This window comes from Miniopterus natalensis, chromosome X (genome assembly GCF_054644295.1).
Source record: "Miniopterus natalensis isolate mMinNat1 chromosome X, mMinNat1.hap1, whole genome shotgun sequence".
Taxonomy (NCBI): domain Eukaryota; kingdom Metazoa; phylum Chordata; class Mammalia; order Chiroptera; family Miniopteridae; genus Miniopterus; species Miniopterus natalensis.
In genome coordinates, this window is record NC_142103.1 from 53,646,262 (window position 1) to 53,664,807 (window position 18,546).

Below are 18,546 nucleotides of genomic sequence, written 5' to 3' on the forward strand. Positions count from 1 at the left end.
ACTGTTCCCCTGGGTCCCTCTGTCCTCTGCTCATGTGCTCTCCTTCCCTTTTCCTCTGCTCAAGGCTTGAGATCCCAGCTTTTGGCTGCCAGTCCACACTCCCATGAGGAGGGAGCTTTGCAGCCTCTAACCCTCAGGGCTGGGAGCCCAACACAGGCTTCAGGGGGAACCCCCCCTTCTATGTGCTCCCTCTCTTACCAGACTATGATGTTTCTTTGGTGCTCCCTACTCGAAATATGTCCACTCAGGTATATTTCTCTGTTTTATTCAAGCTGGTTACATAGCATTTTAGCGGTACGTCAAGTCCATGGCTGGTAGTAACGGCTCTCTGTTTCTTCTTACAGTTCCGCCATCTTCCTGGCTCTTATTATTCACTTTTATGTTCCTTTTTTTCCTTTCTTCTTCTTAAAGAAGTTCCTTTAACATTTATTATAATATTGGTTTGACGGTCATTAACTCATTTTTCTCCCCTGGGAAGCTTTTTTATTTCTCTTTCAATTTTAAATGATACCCTTGCTGGGTAGAGTATTTTTGGTTGTACATCCTTGCTTTTCATCACTGAATATATTGTGCCAACCCATTCTGGCCTGAAAAGTTTTGTTGAAAAATCAGCTGACAATCTTATGGGATCAACCTTGTAGGTAACTGTCTTTCTCTTGCTGCTTTAAAAATTCTCTTTTTGTCTTTAACCTTTGGCATTTTAATTATGATATGACTTGGTGTGGGCCTCTTTTGGTTCATCTTGTTCGGAACTCTCTGTATTTCCTGGACTTGTGTGCCTTTTGCTTTCACAAGGTTAAGGAAGCCTTCAGTCATTATTTTTTCAAATAGATTCTTAATTCCTTGCTCTATCTCTTCTCCTTCTGGTAATTCTGTGATGAGTATGTTGCTATGCTTGATGTAATTCCAGGCATCCCTTAAACTATCCTTATTTTGTAAAATTCTTTTTTTTTTTTTTTTTTGCTGCTCTGTTTTGGTGTTTCTGCTACCTTGTCTTCCAAATTGCTGATTAGATCCCCTGCTTCATCCACCTCTTTCCTTCTAGTGTATACATTTCAGATATTGTATTATTCATTTCTGACTGGTTCTTTTTTATGGTTTCTATGTCATTTTTTTAGTTTATTATGTCTTTTTATTTTTTAAATATATCTTTATTGACTTCAGAGAGAGGAAGGGACAGGGAGAGAGAGATAGAAACATCAATGATGAGAGAGTTGTCATTGATCGGCTGCCTCCTGCACGCCCCCAACTGGGGATAGAGCCGGCAACCCCAACATGTGCCCTGACCAGGAACTGAACCATGATCTCCTAGGTCGACACTAAATCACTGAGCCATGCTTGGCTGGGCAGTTTACTGGGTCTTTGTTGAAGTTCTCTCTGAGTTCATCTGTTCTTTCCCTAAGCTCCTGAGCATCCTTATGAACTCTGTATCTAGTAGATTGCTTGCCTCCATTTCATTTAGTTCTTTTTTTGGAGATTTCTTTTCTTCTCTCATTTAGGGCATGTTCCTTTTTCTCCTTATTTTGACTGTCTCTCTGTGTTTGTTTCTGTATATTAGGTATATCTTCTATGCTTCCAAGTTTTGGTAGGGTGGCCTTATGTAGTAGGTGTCCTGTGGGGCTCATTAGTACATTCTCCCTGATCACCTGAGCTTCGTGCTCCAAGAATGTCCCTTATGTGGATTATGTGAGCCCTCCTGTTATAATTGAGTCTTGGTTGCTGTTGACCCTCAGGCTATACCTGCCTCAAGTTTCTCATCTCTAAGTTGATGACACCAAGTGTTGCTAGGATGGTTTGATTTGTTTACTTTATCAAACATTCAAAGTAATACTTTCTATGTACACTTTATAAACATTATCTCATTTAATCTTCATAACAATCTAATGAAGTAAATTATTTTATAACTGCCACTGCACAGATGAAGTTCAAGAAGTTAATGAGGGTCTGGCTGGTGTGGCTCAGTGGTTGAATGTCAACCTAGGAACCAAGAGGTCACAATTCAATTCCTGGCCAGGGCACATGCCTGGGTTTCAGGCTCAATCCCCACTAGGGGAGGAGCAGAAGGCAACCAATCAATGATGTTTCTCTCTCATTGATGTTTCTATCTCTCTATCCTTATCTCTATCTCTCTCTCTAAAAATCAAAAAACATATCTATTTTTTAATTTTAATTTAATTTTATTTTTGTTTAAAATATTGAAGATGTCGCTTTTTCTCCCCAATGACCCATTCCATCCCATCCCATGCCCCTCCCCAGTCCCTGTCTGTGTCCTTGGGTTGTGCATATATGCATATAAATTCTTTGGTTAATCTCTCTCCCTCCACTCACTCGCCCTCCTCTATCCCTCTGACATTCATCAGTCTGATTTATGCTTCCATGTCATTGAATCTATTGTTCGCCAGTTTATTAAGTTCTTTAGATTCCACGTATAAGAGAGACCATGTGATGTTTATCTTTCTCTGCCTGGCTTATTTCACTTAGCATAATGTTCTCCAGGTCCATCCATGTTGTCCCAAAGGGTATGAGATCCTTCTTCTTTACAGCTGCATAGTATTCCATGGTGTATATGTCCCACAGCTTTTTTATCCACTCATCTACTGATGGGCACTTGGGCTGTTTCCAGATCTTAGCTATTGTAAACTGTGCTGATATGAAAATAGGGGTGCATATATTCTTTCTGATTAGTGTTTCAGGATTCTTAGGATATATTCCTAGAAGTGGGATCACTGGGTCAAAAGGCAGCTCCATTTTTAATTTCTTGAGGCACATCCATACTGTTTTCCATAGTGGTTGCATCAGTCTGCATTTCCACCAACAGTGTACTAGGGTTCCCCTTTCTCCACATCCTTGCCAGCACAAGTCGTTTGTTGACTTGTTGATGGTAGCCATTCTGACAGGTGTGAATTGATACCTCATTATGGTTTTAATTTGCATCTCTCTGATGATTAACGACATTGAGCATTTTCTCATGTGTCTCTTGGCCATCTGTATGTCCTCTTTAGAGAAGTGTCTATTCAGGTCCTTTGCCCATTTCTTAATTGGGTTGTTTGTCTTCCTCTTGCTGAGTAGCATGAGTTCTTTAAACACTTTGGAAATTAGCCCCTTATCAGATACATCCTTGGAAAATATGTTTTCCCAGACCATGGATTTCCTTTGTATTTTGAGGCTGTTTTCTTTTGCTGTGCAGAAGCTTTTTAGTTTGATGGAGTCCCACATGTTTACTTTTTCTTTTGTTTCTCTTGCACTGGGAGATGTATCAGTGAAAATACCACTATGTGAGATGTCTGTGACTTTATTGCCTGTGTTTTCTTCCAGGATTCCACATCTATAAAGTGTGGATAATAATAATAATGCATGCTTTACTAACAGTATGAGGTTATTAATGTGAGCATCAAATAAGAATGTTGAAGAAGGTGCTTTAAGTGTAAAGCACTTTACCAACATGACAACTTCATTTACTCTCCTCCTTCTCTCTCTTTCATCCCACTTGTCTTTTTTCACTCTGTTTTTGTTCTTTCTCTTCCCTTCTTCTTTATTCTTTCTTAACCAGGTTTGGGACTTAACTGCAGCACTGCGCTTAGGCAGAAGAAACACAGGTTTTAGGGGCAGACAAATCTGAATCTTACTCCTGGCCCCTTCCTAGATATTGTTGGGCAATTACTTTATCTTTTTTGAGTCTCAGTTTTACCACCTGTAAAAATGGACACACATATCTTCCTTACATGGTTGTTGTTGAAAGATGTAGTCTGCAAATGTGACCAACAATTCCTCCCATCTCTGACATAAATGTAGCTCCTCCCATCAAGAGGTGGAGTCTCTTTGCCTCACTCCTTAAATTTTGGCTGGCTCTGTGACTTGCTTTGACCAATAGAGTACAGCAACAGTGTTGCTGTATAACTTCTGGCCTTATGACACAAAAAGCCTTGCAGCTTTCATTTTTCATCTTCTTGCAAGCCTGCTACCAGGTTAAAAAAATGTCTAACTACTCTACTTGGAGAGAGATGCCAAATAAAGAAAGAGAGGGCAATATACTATAAGGTGAGGTATGGGGCCAAGTCAGCCCACAGCAGTTTCAGCCACCCCAGCTGAGTTCCCATATATGAGAGTGCAGATATTTTGGATCCTCAAGTTCCAGACAAGCTGTCTGAGGCAAAACCACATGAAATGACAAGCCATTCCCGGAAAATCCTGATCAAATTGCAATATCATGAACAAACAAATGGTGACTGTATTAAGACATTATGTTTTGGAGTGGTTTGTTTCACAGTAGATAAATGAACCAGAAAAAAATAAATGAGATAGTACACCCCACCCAGTGACAGGCAGGTATAGGTATTCAAGACACGATTGCTCTTTTGCCAATCAGAAGTGTACCTCAGAAATGACTGACCTGGCTAGTGGTGCTACAACTAAATTGACAGATCTAACCTCCAGTGTTCCACAGATGCAGATGAATGACCGCTCCTAACCCCAACCCTATACTTTACAGAGACCTACTGGGGCTTATACAGTGCATTCCAAGTCACACAGCTGAATGTGCTCTCTTTGCTTAGAATGATCCTGAGCTACCTCAAAAGCAGGCTTGTAGCTGAACAAAATCTGGGGTGATAGAGTAATATTAGATTACATAAATAGTATTTCTTTTGACTGTAACCCAATCTACCTGGTGCCAGAGACACAAGGGGAAAAAGAAAATTCATACTTACTGAGTGCTTACTATGCGCCTGGCATTGCTCACAATGGTCTCAGAAGTAGGTACTATTATTTTCCCCATTTTCCATTTGAGGACACTAAGGCATAGAGAAGTTTTTATCAACTGTTGGGTTTCTGGGAAGCACTAAGGCAGTTTAATGTTCAGGATATTAATCAGAGAGCGCTTGGAATCAACACTTGTAGAAGAGAAGGGAAGAGAATGGGGCAGGATTGGACAGATGGAGCTGCTGAACTGCATGCAAACCTTAGTCCTCCCTATGAGGATCTCTGAAGCTGGAATGGCCCTTCAGTTATTCCCTATTGTATCTCTACAGGGGACCAGGCCTTTATATTCCTGCATCATTCCCTAGATTCCTAGTTCTTGATTTCTAGTTCATAGTTATTTCAACTACTCTTATCATCATGCCATCCCAAAAGGGAGAAAAATTGATTATGGACAAAAAGTAGAATAAAAATGGTCTCTGAAACCAGACAAACCTGGGTTTAAATCTTGAAAGTTCTCTTACTAGCTGTTTGTTAACTATGGACAAATTATTTAACCTCTCTAAACTTCAATTTACCTTTTTGGAAAATGGCAATAAGAATACTTAGCTTGAGCCCTAGCCAGTTGCCCAGGCTGGTTTGGCTCAGTGGTTAGAGCATTGGACTGCAGACTGAAAGGTCTCGGGTTCAATTCCTCAATTGCAGGCTCAATCTCCAGTCCCAGTCTGGGCTCGTGCAGGAGGCAATCAATCAATGTGTCTCTCTCATGTTGATGTTTCTCTCTTTCACTCTCTCCCTCCCTTCCACTCTCTCTGAAAAGCAATGGAAAAAATATCCTCAGGTGAGGATAAATAAAGTACTTCTTGAGCGATAGATGCATGCAATAAAATATTTAGGTTTTAAAAAAAGAATACTTAGCTTGAAAGGTTGTTTTGAATATCAAATTCAATTATATAAAGCACTTTGTATAGAGACCTGGCACAGAGTAAGTACTGAATAAATGGAAATTATTATAATAGCAAAATAAATTGCTGTGCAGTGCTGTGCCTGGTTTCCTCATTTGTAGGGTGGAGTGAAGAAGAGTCAAGAAGAGCTACTGGGAAGAGGAAAGGCCATTACATCTTTTTTTATTGCCTGTTACTTATAGGCACTCAGTCAGTATTTACTCCAATGAACACATGTTTATTTAAAAGAATTTGTATAGACATAACACTCTTACTTTCAAAGAGCAGAGGAATCTCTTATATTGTGAACACACAGACACTGTGGAAACTTAAAACTGCAGATAGGGAAGGAAGGAAGGAAAATATCTCTCCTTCCCAGGCAGAGACTGAGACCTGGAGTTCAAACTTTTTCAGTCAGTCAACACCCCATCCCTGTCCCTAAAGTCTGAGAGTGACTTTATTAGAGATCAGGCTTTGGTGGAGTATAGAGCTGTAGGGCTTGGCGACCCTGGTCACTTTTCTTTGGGGATGGAGGGCCACCTGCACAATCCACAGGAAAGAGGATAGCCAGCAGCTGACTTGAGCTGAGGCTGCCTTACAGAAGAGGGAAGACTCGAGAGAAGGAGGGATGAATGGAGAAGTCCCACCAACTCACATGAGTAAAGTAATTGCCACTCACTTGAATCTCAACTCACTCCTGTGACCCCTAAGATATACAATTGAGTACGTGCCAGAGTAATAGTTCTGAACAAAAGGCAACACAGTTGTCAGACTGGGGCCCATCTAAGCCTAAGGCAGCTCCTATAGCAGAGTCCTAGCCCAATGACTTAGGCAGTGAGTTAGGCAGGACTTATGAAATCAGTATAGCTCCAGTTCCCTGATTTCACTGTGGGGAACTTCTACTACTGATTTGCAAAAACTAGGACTATGGGAGAAAGGCCTGCTGATCTCAGGATCCCCAGACATATAGTCTGATACCTGAGAACTTTTGTATATCTGGAAGACTGGGGTGGATGGTGAACTCTATAACAGCCAGGCCTCCAAAATGAATATAAAAAAAGAGGGCTTGTCTAAATTTCCTCTGGGCCTTGAGGATGAGATGAGAGTTGGGAAGATATATGCACCAAGCCTATTGGAAAGTCCAGCAAGAAGATTGTTGCTCCTTCAAAGCCTAAGGCAAAAGTACAGAGAAGGGGCACATTTTACATGAAACAAGATATAGGCCTCCCCCAAACTTCAGACTTTAGGTCCCAGCCTTCAGGCAGAAGAGACAGAGAATCACATCTGGGCCTTCTGCCCTATCCTTAGCTTCCAAACAAGAGCAGGGGTTGAAATGTGAGTGGGAGAGAAGGTATTATCAGACATACTGTTATTAGCACCTGAACCACATCTCTTCCTGAACGAGAAACCCCAAGACCAGCAAAGTGAGAGAGGGTTTGTGCTTCCATCACATTAAATAGGAGACTTGGTAGAGGTGGGGAAGGGTTGTTTCACATCAGGACATCGATCACTGGCCAAGGGGAGGGGTTATGAGCAGCAGAGCTCTATGTGTTCTCCCTCTCTTCATTCATCCTGCTTCCGTTTTGGCTTTTTGGGGTTCCGGGACCGACTCTTGGCTTTGCACAGAGGGCATATAGGTGCATTCCGATGAATTTGCTGGTGACATGACAAGCAGGCCTGGTGGGGTATACAGAACAAAGAATGTTAGTGGTCAGATTTTTCTAGGCTGTAGTTCCGCCTTTTGATTCCCAGGGTTCCAGAAAACAATTGTGATTTTCCTAATGGGAAGGAGCAGTAATCAGTGAGTGACAACCAAGAAAAGAGATCAGTGCTGGATGTAAGGGATGTAAAGGTTATAAAGGGGTAAGAGTAAAAAAGGGGTATTGAGGAAAAATGTCCAAAACTTGGAAATAAGACAAAATGAGAATTGTATATCTACTTAGCATTATACTGGAGCATGGTTTAACAGACCCACTCAAGTATCAATTCTCTTAGACAGGTATCAGTAAACATTTTCTGTAAAGGTCAAAACAGTAAATATTTTAGACTTTTCAGGTCAGATAGTCTTAGGTGTAACTACTCAATACTATCTGTTTTACATGAAAGAATCTACAGATAATACATCAATAGGCATGCATATAGACCAATACAACTTTATTTACAAAGCCAAGAAACAGTTCAGACTTGGCTGTGGGCTCTAGTTTGCTATCCCCTGTTCTCGGAGAGTGGTTCTTTGTTTGACTATTTACTTTTTTTTTTTTTTTTTTTTACTATTTATTATTGATCAAGGCCCAAAGTCTGTGACTTATGCTGATAAACTACAAATGGTTTTTGTTCAATAGAGATGCAGATTATTTCTGTTCTGAAGAAAAGATAATGAAGAAAAGATAATCACAAGTGTTATAGTTTTATTGCCCTGTACGACATAAACCAGTTGTGTTTAACTTCACAAATTTACTTCAGCATGCCTTTCCTTTCCTGACTATATAATTATGTTCCTCAAATGCTCTTGGAACCAGCTTTGTAATCTGTAGGCTCCATCATTAAAGGTACATGATTGCTATATATTTGTACCAGTCATGTTTCTAACATTTTTTTTTTTTAATTATAGTTTAGCAGAGCCTGCCAGTCTCCCTGCATTCTAACTCCTCTGGGAATGTGAGGTAACAAAACAAGCAGGTCCGCTCCAGCACACACCCCATACACACTTTCTTCTGTATCCCAAACAAAGGCATTTTTAGAAAGGCCCTAAATATGTAAAGCAAATATCTCCAAACCAGCCTTCCACAAGGTAGCATAAGGATAAACATTTCTTCCACATCCCCTACCTAGCTCACTCACCTTCATGGGTGGGGGCTGCTGCCTGAAGGTGGCTGTCTGCCGGGTGTCCTGCTTCCTGGCCACTTGAAGTTGTTGGGCAGCAGCGGCTGCAGCGGCCAGGGACTCAGGGATGGGGGGCTCCTGAGGCTCCGTCTGCCACTCTGCTTTCTGCTTCTCAAAGTAACTTTGGAGATGAGAGATATTAGCTGGATCATTCTGAAAACAAGAAGCTTGCCCCTCTTAAAGAATCCATGCCACAGAACCAAGGAGATTGGGCTGCGGCTCACTATAGAAGGTTCCTTTACCCTCCCCAGCACAAGGTTCTTCTCCCTGGGTACCAGATCCATTGTCTGCTGGGAAGGGTAATCCTCTTGCTACTTGCTCTGACAGACCCAGAAAATAAAGAAATCCCAGGGTTAGCAAAGTCCTCAAAGAGCATTCACTTATCCTCATCTCATGTTCTTTTGCAGTATTTCTATTGTGTCCTCAAGTCTTTAGCATACCTCTAAGAATAAGAAACTGACCACTTACACAGGCAGCCTGCTCTCCCTTAAGGAAGTATGATTCATTCTGCTAAACTGAACTGTGTCTCTCTGTATGGTGAACCTCTGGGTCTTAAGATGAAGTTCCAGGCTAGCCCCTGGAGACCATGAAAGCTCAGCTTTCTGTATTTTCAAAGGTTGCTGGACACCCTTCTCGACCTTGACTTGGAAAGTAACCTCTTAAGAGTCACACACACACACACACACACACACACACATCATAGACATAGTCTTGTATTGTTAAAACTGCACAAAGAATGTTAAAAACTGTCTAGTAATTCATCCTTCTTTTGTTGTAACAGCTCAGCACAGGAACATGCCCAAGGTCATGCAATGAGTCAGCCACGGACAGGCCTGAGGCCAGAACTGACTGTCAGGCCAAGCCTTTGTGTGTGTGTGTGTGTGTGTGTGTGTGTGTGGGTGGGTGGGTGTGGGTGTGGTTTGTGTATGTTGTAGGAAAGGGGGAAGACTGCTTACTCCAAGGAGAGCTTCTCCTCCTCTTCACATAGGTCAGGGAGCCTCTGCAGGCCCAGAGTCATGCGCAGGGCATCCACATGTTCCTTCAGTGGTTTATACTCATCATGTAGCCGGCGGGTAGACTCCAGTAGCTTGTTCAGGTCATTCTCAGACTGTTTGATGGTATTTTCCATCTGGAACACAGAGTGGGGTAGGCACAGAGAAAAGACCCTAAAATTCTTGATGATGCTGTATAGGTGAGTAAATAATAGCACAGGTTCCAGAGCCAGACCAATATATGGTCAGTCTTAAATCTGCTATGCATTCTATGTGACTCTTGTCAAGCCTCAGTTTCTTCATCTGTATAATGGTGATAATATTAGTGCTTAACTCATATAATCTTGGTGAGGATTCAATGATTGAATTTATATAAAGCTCCCAGTACAGGGGCAACACAGAGTAGAGACTAAATAAATGGTAGTTATTATTCAAATGCAGCATCTTAGAGCTGGAATGACCTTTAGAGCTCATTTAGTATACCTCACCACCATTTTAAAAATCAGGGAATTGACTCAGAGAGAAGGAACTTCCTCAGAGAAATACTTTTTAGGGGCAAAGCCTAGATAAAAATCAGGGCTTTTGCCTCCCAGGCCAGTGGCCTTTCTCTTAAATTAATGGTTCTCAAAATGTGGTTACCAGATCAGCAGCATCAGCATCATCTGGGAACTCATTAGGAATGTATATTCTCAGGCACCACCTCAGACATACAGAATCAGAAACTTTAGGGCAGAGTTCAACAACCTGCTTTAGCGGGCCCTTGGGGTGACTCTGATGAATATTCAAGTTTGATATCACCTAGATTCTCAGCCCCTCTGTGGCTAATATCTCCTTCATTTCATTGACTCTGTATCCTTGACTTAGCTGGCAGCAGAACTACCAACTCCTCATGAGACCCTGGAATCATGTGATCTTATGACACAAAAAATTCCAAATACCTACTGTTCCAATTGCATTCAGAAAATAAGTATTGCCACAGAAGTGAGTTTCCCAAGAACAGAAACTCCTTCAAATGTAATTTTTTTTTTTAAAAAAAAAAAGGCTTCTTGTTGTCATAGGCTTTAAGATTTGGAAAGGACCTTAAAGGTCAACACCTCCAACATCTCTCCTGGTGAAGGAATCATCAATACCACAGTCCAGACAGGTGATGATTCAGACTCTGCTTGAGTAACTCTGAAAAGTTGGGAACTTATCACATTAGCACAGTTCATTTGCCATTTTCAGAGAATCTCCAAAAAGAGACCCTAATGAAGGGCCCCACTTTGGAAGGCCAGCAGAGGTGATTTTTTTGGCTTAGTTACAGAAGCTTTGGAGCCCATCAGGCTAGACCCCAGAGGGTCTGCTCTGCTTTTCACCAAGGCTAGATCCTAATTCCCAGACTCTAATAACAAGCACATCAGAGCTGAAAGAGATCTTAGATGTGACTGAATTCCTCTCATAGTACAGAGAGGGAAAATAAGGCCCAGGAAGAAGAAGGGACTTGTCCACTGATATACAGTCAGTGACAGGGTCAGGCTGGATCCCAGAATTCCTGGATTCTTCCACTCCACCACAGCCCAATGCCTACTCCCTCAAGTTGGCCACAGCTACACCTTAAGGTGAGGCTACAACACTCACCATTACCTATTTCTCAAAGGGCCCAGAGGTAGGTTTTAGGCAGCCAGCCACATACCACATTGATGTCAGCATGGATCAATCGAAGTTCCTCCACATGGGCCATCTTCTCTTGTAACAGGAGGTCCATTTCCTGCTTGTATTCCTTCAGGTGTCTCTCCTCTGATTCAAGGGCCTCAAACTCAGCCTTCAAACGGGCCTTGATCTTTTCCATCTGCAGGGTCTTATTCCTGGAATTCCCCCAAACCAGGATACAGACAAGAAGAAGGGAGGAAAATGAGAATGGAGTATAGAGCTAGACTCTGAGCCAGGGCAATCTTTCTAATCATCCTTCTCTCCAAGAAGAGCCAACCTAAGGCCATTACAAAAAAAGTTAGGAGATCCTCTCTTCTGAGATAAAAGCTCGGTGGGTCTCAAATGGATATAATTTTGCTACTTTATGGGGCATTTGCAAACATGGGACAGGTTTTAGCTCCCACTCAAGATGCCAACAATGACTTCTTGAGAAACTCTAGAGCAGCACTGTTCAATAAATTTTCTACAATGATGGAAATGTTCTGTATCTATACTTTTCAATACAGTAGCCACCAGACATTCAGTTACTGAGCACTTGAAATGTGGCTAGTGCAACTAAGGAACTAAATTTTGAATTTTATCTAATTTTAATTAATCAAACTTTAAACAGCCACATGTGGTTAATGGCACTCAAACTGGACAGCACAGCTTGATAAGGTCAATGCATCAGTTCCAGAAGAGCAAAGAAAAAGAACTATAGCTCATTTCTTTTCTTAGAAAACTAAAACCTATTTCTGATTATTATATTCCAATTGCATACTTTCTGACTCAGTAATCCCACACACCTTGGAACTTATTCTAAGAAAATAATTCAAGGAACCAAAAAAGTTAATACACAGGAATGTGCTTTCTGGGCTATGGGCAAAATTGGAATATTTGGCAGCCATTAAAGGGAATCATTATGAAAACTTGTGACTTGAAAAATATTGAAAATATGCTGTGACTCAATGAAAAAGTATTTAGGCTAACATTTCTTTTTTTATATTTATCTTTATTGTTGAAAGTATTACAGATATCCCCCCCTTTTCCCCATTGATCCCTACCACTCCTTATCTGCCCCCCACCCCAGGCCTTCACCACACGATTGTCTGTGTCCATGGGTTATGCATATATGCATAATTACTTTGATTTATCTCTCCCCACCCATGGCTTCCCACTGAGATTCATCAGTCTGTTCCATGCGTGTATGTCTCTAGATCTATTTTGTTCTTCAGTCTGTTTTGTTTATTAGAGTCCACATATGAGCGAGATGTAAAATTGAAAAAGGAAGAATCAGAAAATGTAATAGGCTAACAACTGATGAAATTGTAGCAGAAATTAAAAAAAAAAAAAAATCCCAGCAAACAAAAGCCCTGGTCTGGAGGGCTTCACAGGGAGCTTTTTAATTCTTTAAGTTATAAGGTTAGATAGTTTACTAAAAATTTTTCTTGCTTTTTGAGATAAGCCTGTAGTGCTATGAACTTTCCCCTCAGGACTGCTTTCACTGTGCCTCACAGATTTCGAGTTGTTATATGTTCATTTTCACTTGTTTCCAGGAAGTTTTTTATTTCTTTCTTGATCTTATTGGTAACCCATTCATTGTTTAATAACATGCTATTCGGACTCCAGGTTTTTGAATGTTTTTGAGTGTTTTTACTGTAGTTAATTTCTAATTTCATTCCATTGTGATCTGAGATATTTGATATGATTTCAATCTTCTTGAACTTGTAGAGACCTGTTTCGTGTCCTAACATGTGGTCTATCTTTGAGAATGAAGCATGTGCACTTGAGAGGAATGTATATTCTGCAGCTTAGGAGTGAAATGTTCTGTAAATATTAATTAAATCCACCTGATCTAGTATATCATTTAGAATCACTGTTTCTGTGTTAACTTTTTGTCGGGAAGATCTATCCAGTGAAGTCAGTGGCATGTTAAAGTTTCCAACTATGACTGTATTGCTGTTGAACTCTCCCTTAAATTTCTTAAGGTTATTAGTGATAGGACCTTATTTATTGCCATTTTAATTCTTTATGCCTATGTTTCTCTCTCTATTTCTTCTTCTAATTACAGCAGTCCCTTTAACATTTCCTGCAATGTTGGTTTGGTAGTGATAAACTCCTTTAGCCTTTTTTGCCAGGGAAGCTCTTTATTTCACCATCTATTTTTAATGATAGCCTTGCTGGATAGAGTAGTCTGGGTTTCAGATCCTTGTTTTGCATTACCTTGAATACTTCATGCCATTCCCTTCTGACCTGTAGAGTTTCTGTTGAGAAGTCAGCTGAGAGCTTCATGGGAGCTCCTTTGTAGGTAACAGATTGCTTTTCTCTTGCTGCTTTTAAGATTCTCTCTGTCTTGAATTTTTGGCATTTTAATTATGATGTGTCTGGGTGTGGGCCTCTTGGGATTCTTATTGCTTGGAACTCTCTGTGCCTCCTGAACTTGTGTGACTTTTCCTTCACCAGGTTAGGGAAGTTTTCTGCCATTATTTCTTCAAACAGGTTCTCTAACCCTTGCTTACATTTGAAATCTTCAGGCACTCTTATGATGTGAATATTGTTACATTTCATGTTGTCCCACAGCTCCCTTAGACTGTCCTCCTGTTTTTTAATTTTAATTTTAATTTTGGATCTCTGATTGAGTAATTTTTTTCTACCCTGTGTTCTAATTTGCTGATCCAATCTCTTCAGCTTCCTCTAATCTCCTGTTTATTCCTTCCAATGTATTGTTTATTTTTGCTATGTCACCCTTCACAGTTTCCATATCTTTTCTCATGCTCTTGAGCATCCTTACAATCAGTATTCTGAACTCTATCTGATAGATTGCTTATCTCCAATTCATTTAGCTTTTTTTCTGGAGACTTTTATTTTTTTTCATTTGGGGCTTGTTTTTTTGTCTCTCCATTTCTGCTGCCTATTTGAGTTTGTTCCTATATATTAGGTAGGCCCACTAGGACTCTCAAGTGATTTTGGATGGTCTCTGGTGCAGGCCAATATCAGACGCTGTTTGTGACTGGCCCTGAGTACCCTGTTTGGAGCTATCAACAAGCCACGGCTTGAGGTCCCCTCTGTTGGGGCTGGGTGCATTTGGACAGGACCAAGATGCACATCAAAGTCTGCTTTTCCAAGGCCCAGGTCCAGAAGCAGATCAGGCAAAGACTCAAAGCACTCTGAGGTCTGCCTCTGCCTGCAAGCTGATTAACCTGATTCTCTTAATGAGCCTCAGGCTATATAAACTCCAAGGGGCAGGGCAAGAGGTTTTCCAGCAGGGCAGGGCAATTGCTTCCCCCTCAGGCAAAAGCTGCTTGGAAGGTAAACGTATGCCTGTGAAGGACGTCCTCTGTAATATGGGGGAAGGATTGGGCACAGGAATCCAGAGAGGTGCTCTCTCAGCTCTATCTCCAGAGCCCACAACCCTAGATTCTCCTTACACAGCTCCAGTCTACTCTGCTGTCCTTCTGCTGGAGCCCAATTGAGTGGCTGCACACGAAACTTTGTCTATTGGCTCTTTAAGATGGTGCCTGCATTTCCAGCTATCTCTCCCTGGTAGACAGAAACCCAGCTGCTTTTCACAGCCAGATGTTATGTGGGCACCTTTCTCAGTTCTGGTGCTCTTGGCTGGGAAGCTCAGCCTGGGGTTAGGCCCCAGGGTCCTCTGAGTGAAGAATGCCCCACAGCTGAGACATCCCTCTGGACCTTCAGCTGCTGACTTTGGGAGCCCAGCCAACCCTCTTGCACCTCCACACTTCCTACCATTCTCTATTTGGTCTCCACTTTTCCTCCTTGGTTATGAGGGTGCTCTCCAGCTCGTTTTCAGTTGCAGTTGATTATTCAGGATAGTTTTTCTATATTTAAATTGTAATTCCAGTTTGGTCCTGGGAGAGTGTCAGTGTAGCTTCCACACAGTCCACCGCCATCTTTAATCTCCTATGCTAACATTTCAATTTCAAAACACATGCATGTGACTAAACAAGAAAAGGAACTGGCAGGGGTACAGTTTTAAGGATCTTTAAGTCTATCTGAAGCATGCCTAAATGAAAGGGCCACAAAACTTTGAAAGGAGGCTATATAAAGTATGAAGTTTAAGCTGAGATTCAGTTTTTTGCTTATGGACATCCAATTGTTTCATCACTATTTGTTCTAAAGTCTCTCCTTTCTTCACTGGATTACTTCTGCTGCTCTGTCAAAAATCAGTTGGCCATATGTGTGTGGGTTAATTTCTGGCTTCTCAATTTGTTCTACTTATCTATGTGTCTGTCCCTTTGCCAATACAGCACAGTCTTGATTGCTGTTGCTATATAAGTTTTGAAATAAGGAAGAGTGATTCCTCCCATTTATTTTTGTATTTCAAATTCTTTTAGTTATTCTAGTTCTTTTGTCTTGCCATATAAATTTTACAATAATCTTATTTATGTCTTTCAAAATGAATCCTGGGATTCTGATGGAAATTTTATTAAATTTGTGTATCAACTTGGGAGGATTGACATCTTTATTATATTGAGTCTTCCAAACCATGAATATAGCACGTCTATTTATTTAGATCTCCTTTGATTTCTTGTATTAGCATTTTGTAGTTTTCAGCATAAAAGTCTTGTACACGTTTTGTTAAAATTTTTTACACTGCCCAGCCTGTGTGGCTCAGTGGTTGAGCATCAATATCCAAGAGATCCAGGTTCAATTCCTGGTCCAGGCACATACCTGGGTTGCACGCTCGATCCCCAGTAGGGGGCATGCAGGAGGCAGTCGATCAATGACTCTCACATCATTGATGTTTCTATCTCTCTCTCCCTCTCCCTTCCTCTCTCTGAAATCAATAAAGATAAATTTTTAAAAATCTTTGTTACAGTTAAGAATTTTGTTTTTTTATGGGATTGTAAATGGTTTTGTATTTTTAATTATAGTTTTCACATGGTATTGCTATATTTTTTAAGATTCATATTTATTTTAAACACTGAAGGCTGTATCTCTCAGGTCTAGATTTTGACATGCTGACACTATTTTTGTTACAGATTTACTGCCTTGGCCATAAGGCCAGTAACAACAAGTGTATTTTCACTCATATCCCCATGGCCTCTCAGACAGTAATGTAAAATATAAAAAAGCATAAAGATTCTTAAGTCAGTACTTTTTTTTTTTTTTATAAAGGAAAAAAGGAGTGGAAAACAAGTCAAAAAGAAACATTTCAGGAGGCAAAAAACCTCTTTCTCAGCAACCTTATTGCTTTGGGTTTTTTTGCATCTTATTTTTTATTTATTGTTCAAAATATTACAGGTGTCCCTTTTTCTCCCCATTGACCCCTTCCACCCCACCCCACTCTCCTCCCCAGTCCCTCACCACACCATTGTTTGTGTCCTTGGGTTATGCTTATATACATATAAATTCTTTGGTTAATCTCCTCCCCCACCCATCTACCCCCCTCCTGCCCTCTGAGATTCATCAGCCTGATCCATGCTTCCATGTCATTGAACCTATTCTGTTCACCAGTTTATTAAGTTCTTTAGATTCCACATATAAGTGAGATCATGTGATGTTTGTCTTTCTCTGACTGGTTTATTTCACTTAGCACAATATTCTCCAGGTCCATCCATACTGTCCCAAAGGGTACGGGTTCCTTCTTTTTTTACAGCTGCATAGTATTCCATGATGTAAATGTCCCACAGCTTTTTTATCCACTCATACACTGATGGGCACTTGGCCTGTTTTCAGTTATTGCTATTTTTTAATGTGTGGGTGTTGATCTTATATCCTGCAACCTTACTGATTCACTTATTAGATCTAGGAGGGGATTTTTGTTCATTTAGTTTTGTTTAGGATTTATTGGGATTTCCTACATAGAGTATCACTTATCTGCAAACAGTGATGGTTTTATTTCTTCCTTTTCATTTGTATGCCTTTTATTTACTTTCCTGCCTAATTGTCCTGCATAAAATATCCAGTGCTGAGCATGAGTATCCTTGCCTTGTTCCTGATCTCATGGGGACAGCGTTCATTCTTTCACAATTAAGTGTAATATTAGCTACTGGAGGGTTTTTAGGTGCACTTCATCAGGTTGAGAAAGTTCTCCTCATTTCTAGTTTTAAAAGAGATTTTATCATAAACATGCACTGAACTTTGTCAAATGCTCTATCTATATAAATTTACACAATATTGTGATTTTTGTCTATAGCCTTATGTTTATATATACATATACACAAAATTTGTCTTTATTTTATACATATAAACATATATATGTTTATATATATATATATATATACTATGTATATGTGTGTATATATATATATATATATATGTCTTTATTGATTTCAGAGAAGGGAAGGGAAAGAGAGAGACATAGAACATCAATGATAAGAGAGTTATTGATTGTCTGCCTCTTGCACGCCCTGCACTGGAGATTAAGCCTGTAACCCAGGCATGTGCCTTGACAAGGAATCGAACTGTGATCTCCTGGATCATAGGTCGATGCTAAACTGCTGAGCCTCGCTGACCAGGCAACATCAATATATTTTTAAAAATGAACCAGCCTTGCATGTCTGGAATAAAGCCCACTTGGTCATGGTGTATAATTTTTTGTGTGTATTGCTGAATTCAATTTGCTAATATTTTGATATTTTTACTGTTATATTCATGAGGGATATTAGTTGTAGTTTTCTTGTACTGTCTTTGCCTGGAATTGGTATCAGGGTATTAAGGGCTTCATAAAATGAACTAGGAAGTGTTCTTTCCACTTCTACTTTCTGGAGAAATTGTTAAGAATTAGTATTAATTATTTTTAACCACTTGGTAGAATTCTTCAGTGAAGATTCTGGTTTTGGGAGTTGTGAAATTTCAGACTCAATTTTCTAAACAGTTTCAGGGTTATTCTAATTACTTGTTTCATGCTGGGTGAATTGTGGTAGTTTGAGTTTTTTGAGAATCAGTCTATTCCATGAAACTTGTCCAATTTACATGAATAGTGTTATTCATAGTACTCCCTTGCTATCCTTTTGAAGTCTGTGAAGTCTAGTGATTATCCTCTGTTTCACTCCTGATCTAATCTGTGTCTTTTATTTACACTTAGTGTTGCTAGAGGTTTTGCAGTTTTATATAATTTTCAAATAGTCAACTTTTTGTTTCATTGATTTCTCTATTGTTTTTCTGTTTTTAATTTCATTGATTTCTATACTTATCTGTAGTATTTCCTGTTTTGCACTTGCTTTGGGTTTATTTTATCTTTTTATTAGTTTCTTGAATTGTGAACTTAGATTATTAACATAAGGCATTTCCTGTGTTCTAATGTAAACATTTAGTTCTAAGAATTTCCTTCTTACCACTGTTTTTGTGGTATACCACAAATTTTGAATATGTTGTATTTTCACTTTCACTCAGTT

General features: G+C 40.0%; 1 protein-coding gene across 2 annotated transcripts in view; it reads right to left on the reverse strand.

The window, feature by feature from the left end:
• Positions 1–5,806: 5,806 nt before the first annotated feature.
• ZC4H2 (zinc finger C4H2-type containing) overlaps positions 5,807–18,546 on the reverse strand; it is a 45,925-nt gene continuing 33,185 nt past the window's right edge. The window contains exons 2-5 of one of the 2 annotated variants that reach the window (XM_016210164.2): positions 11,187–11,358; positions 9,479–9,651; positions 8,481–8,643; positions 5,807–7,316 (exon numbers count right to left, since the gene is read on the reverse strand). In XM_016210164.2, the coding sequence (XP_016065650.1) occupies positions 7,203–7,316; positions 8,481–8,643; positions 9,479–9,651; positions 11,187–11,358 (622 nt within the window). In that variant the 3' untranslated portion in view covers positions 5,807–7,202. The remainder of the gene's footprint in view (positions 7,317–8,480; positions 8,644–9,478; positions 9,652–11,186; positions 11,359–18,546) is intronic. The other variant, XM_016210166.2, reaches the window with a different exon arrangement.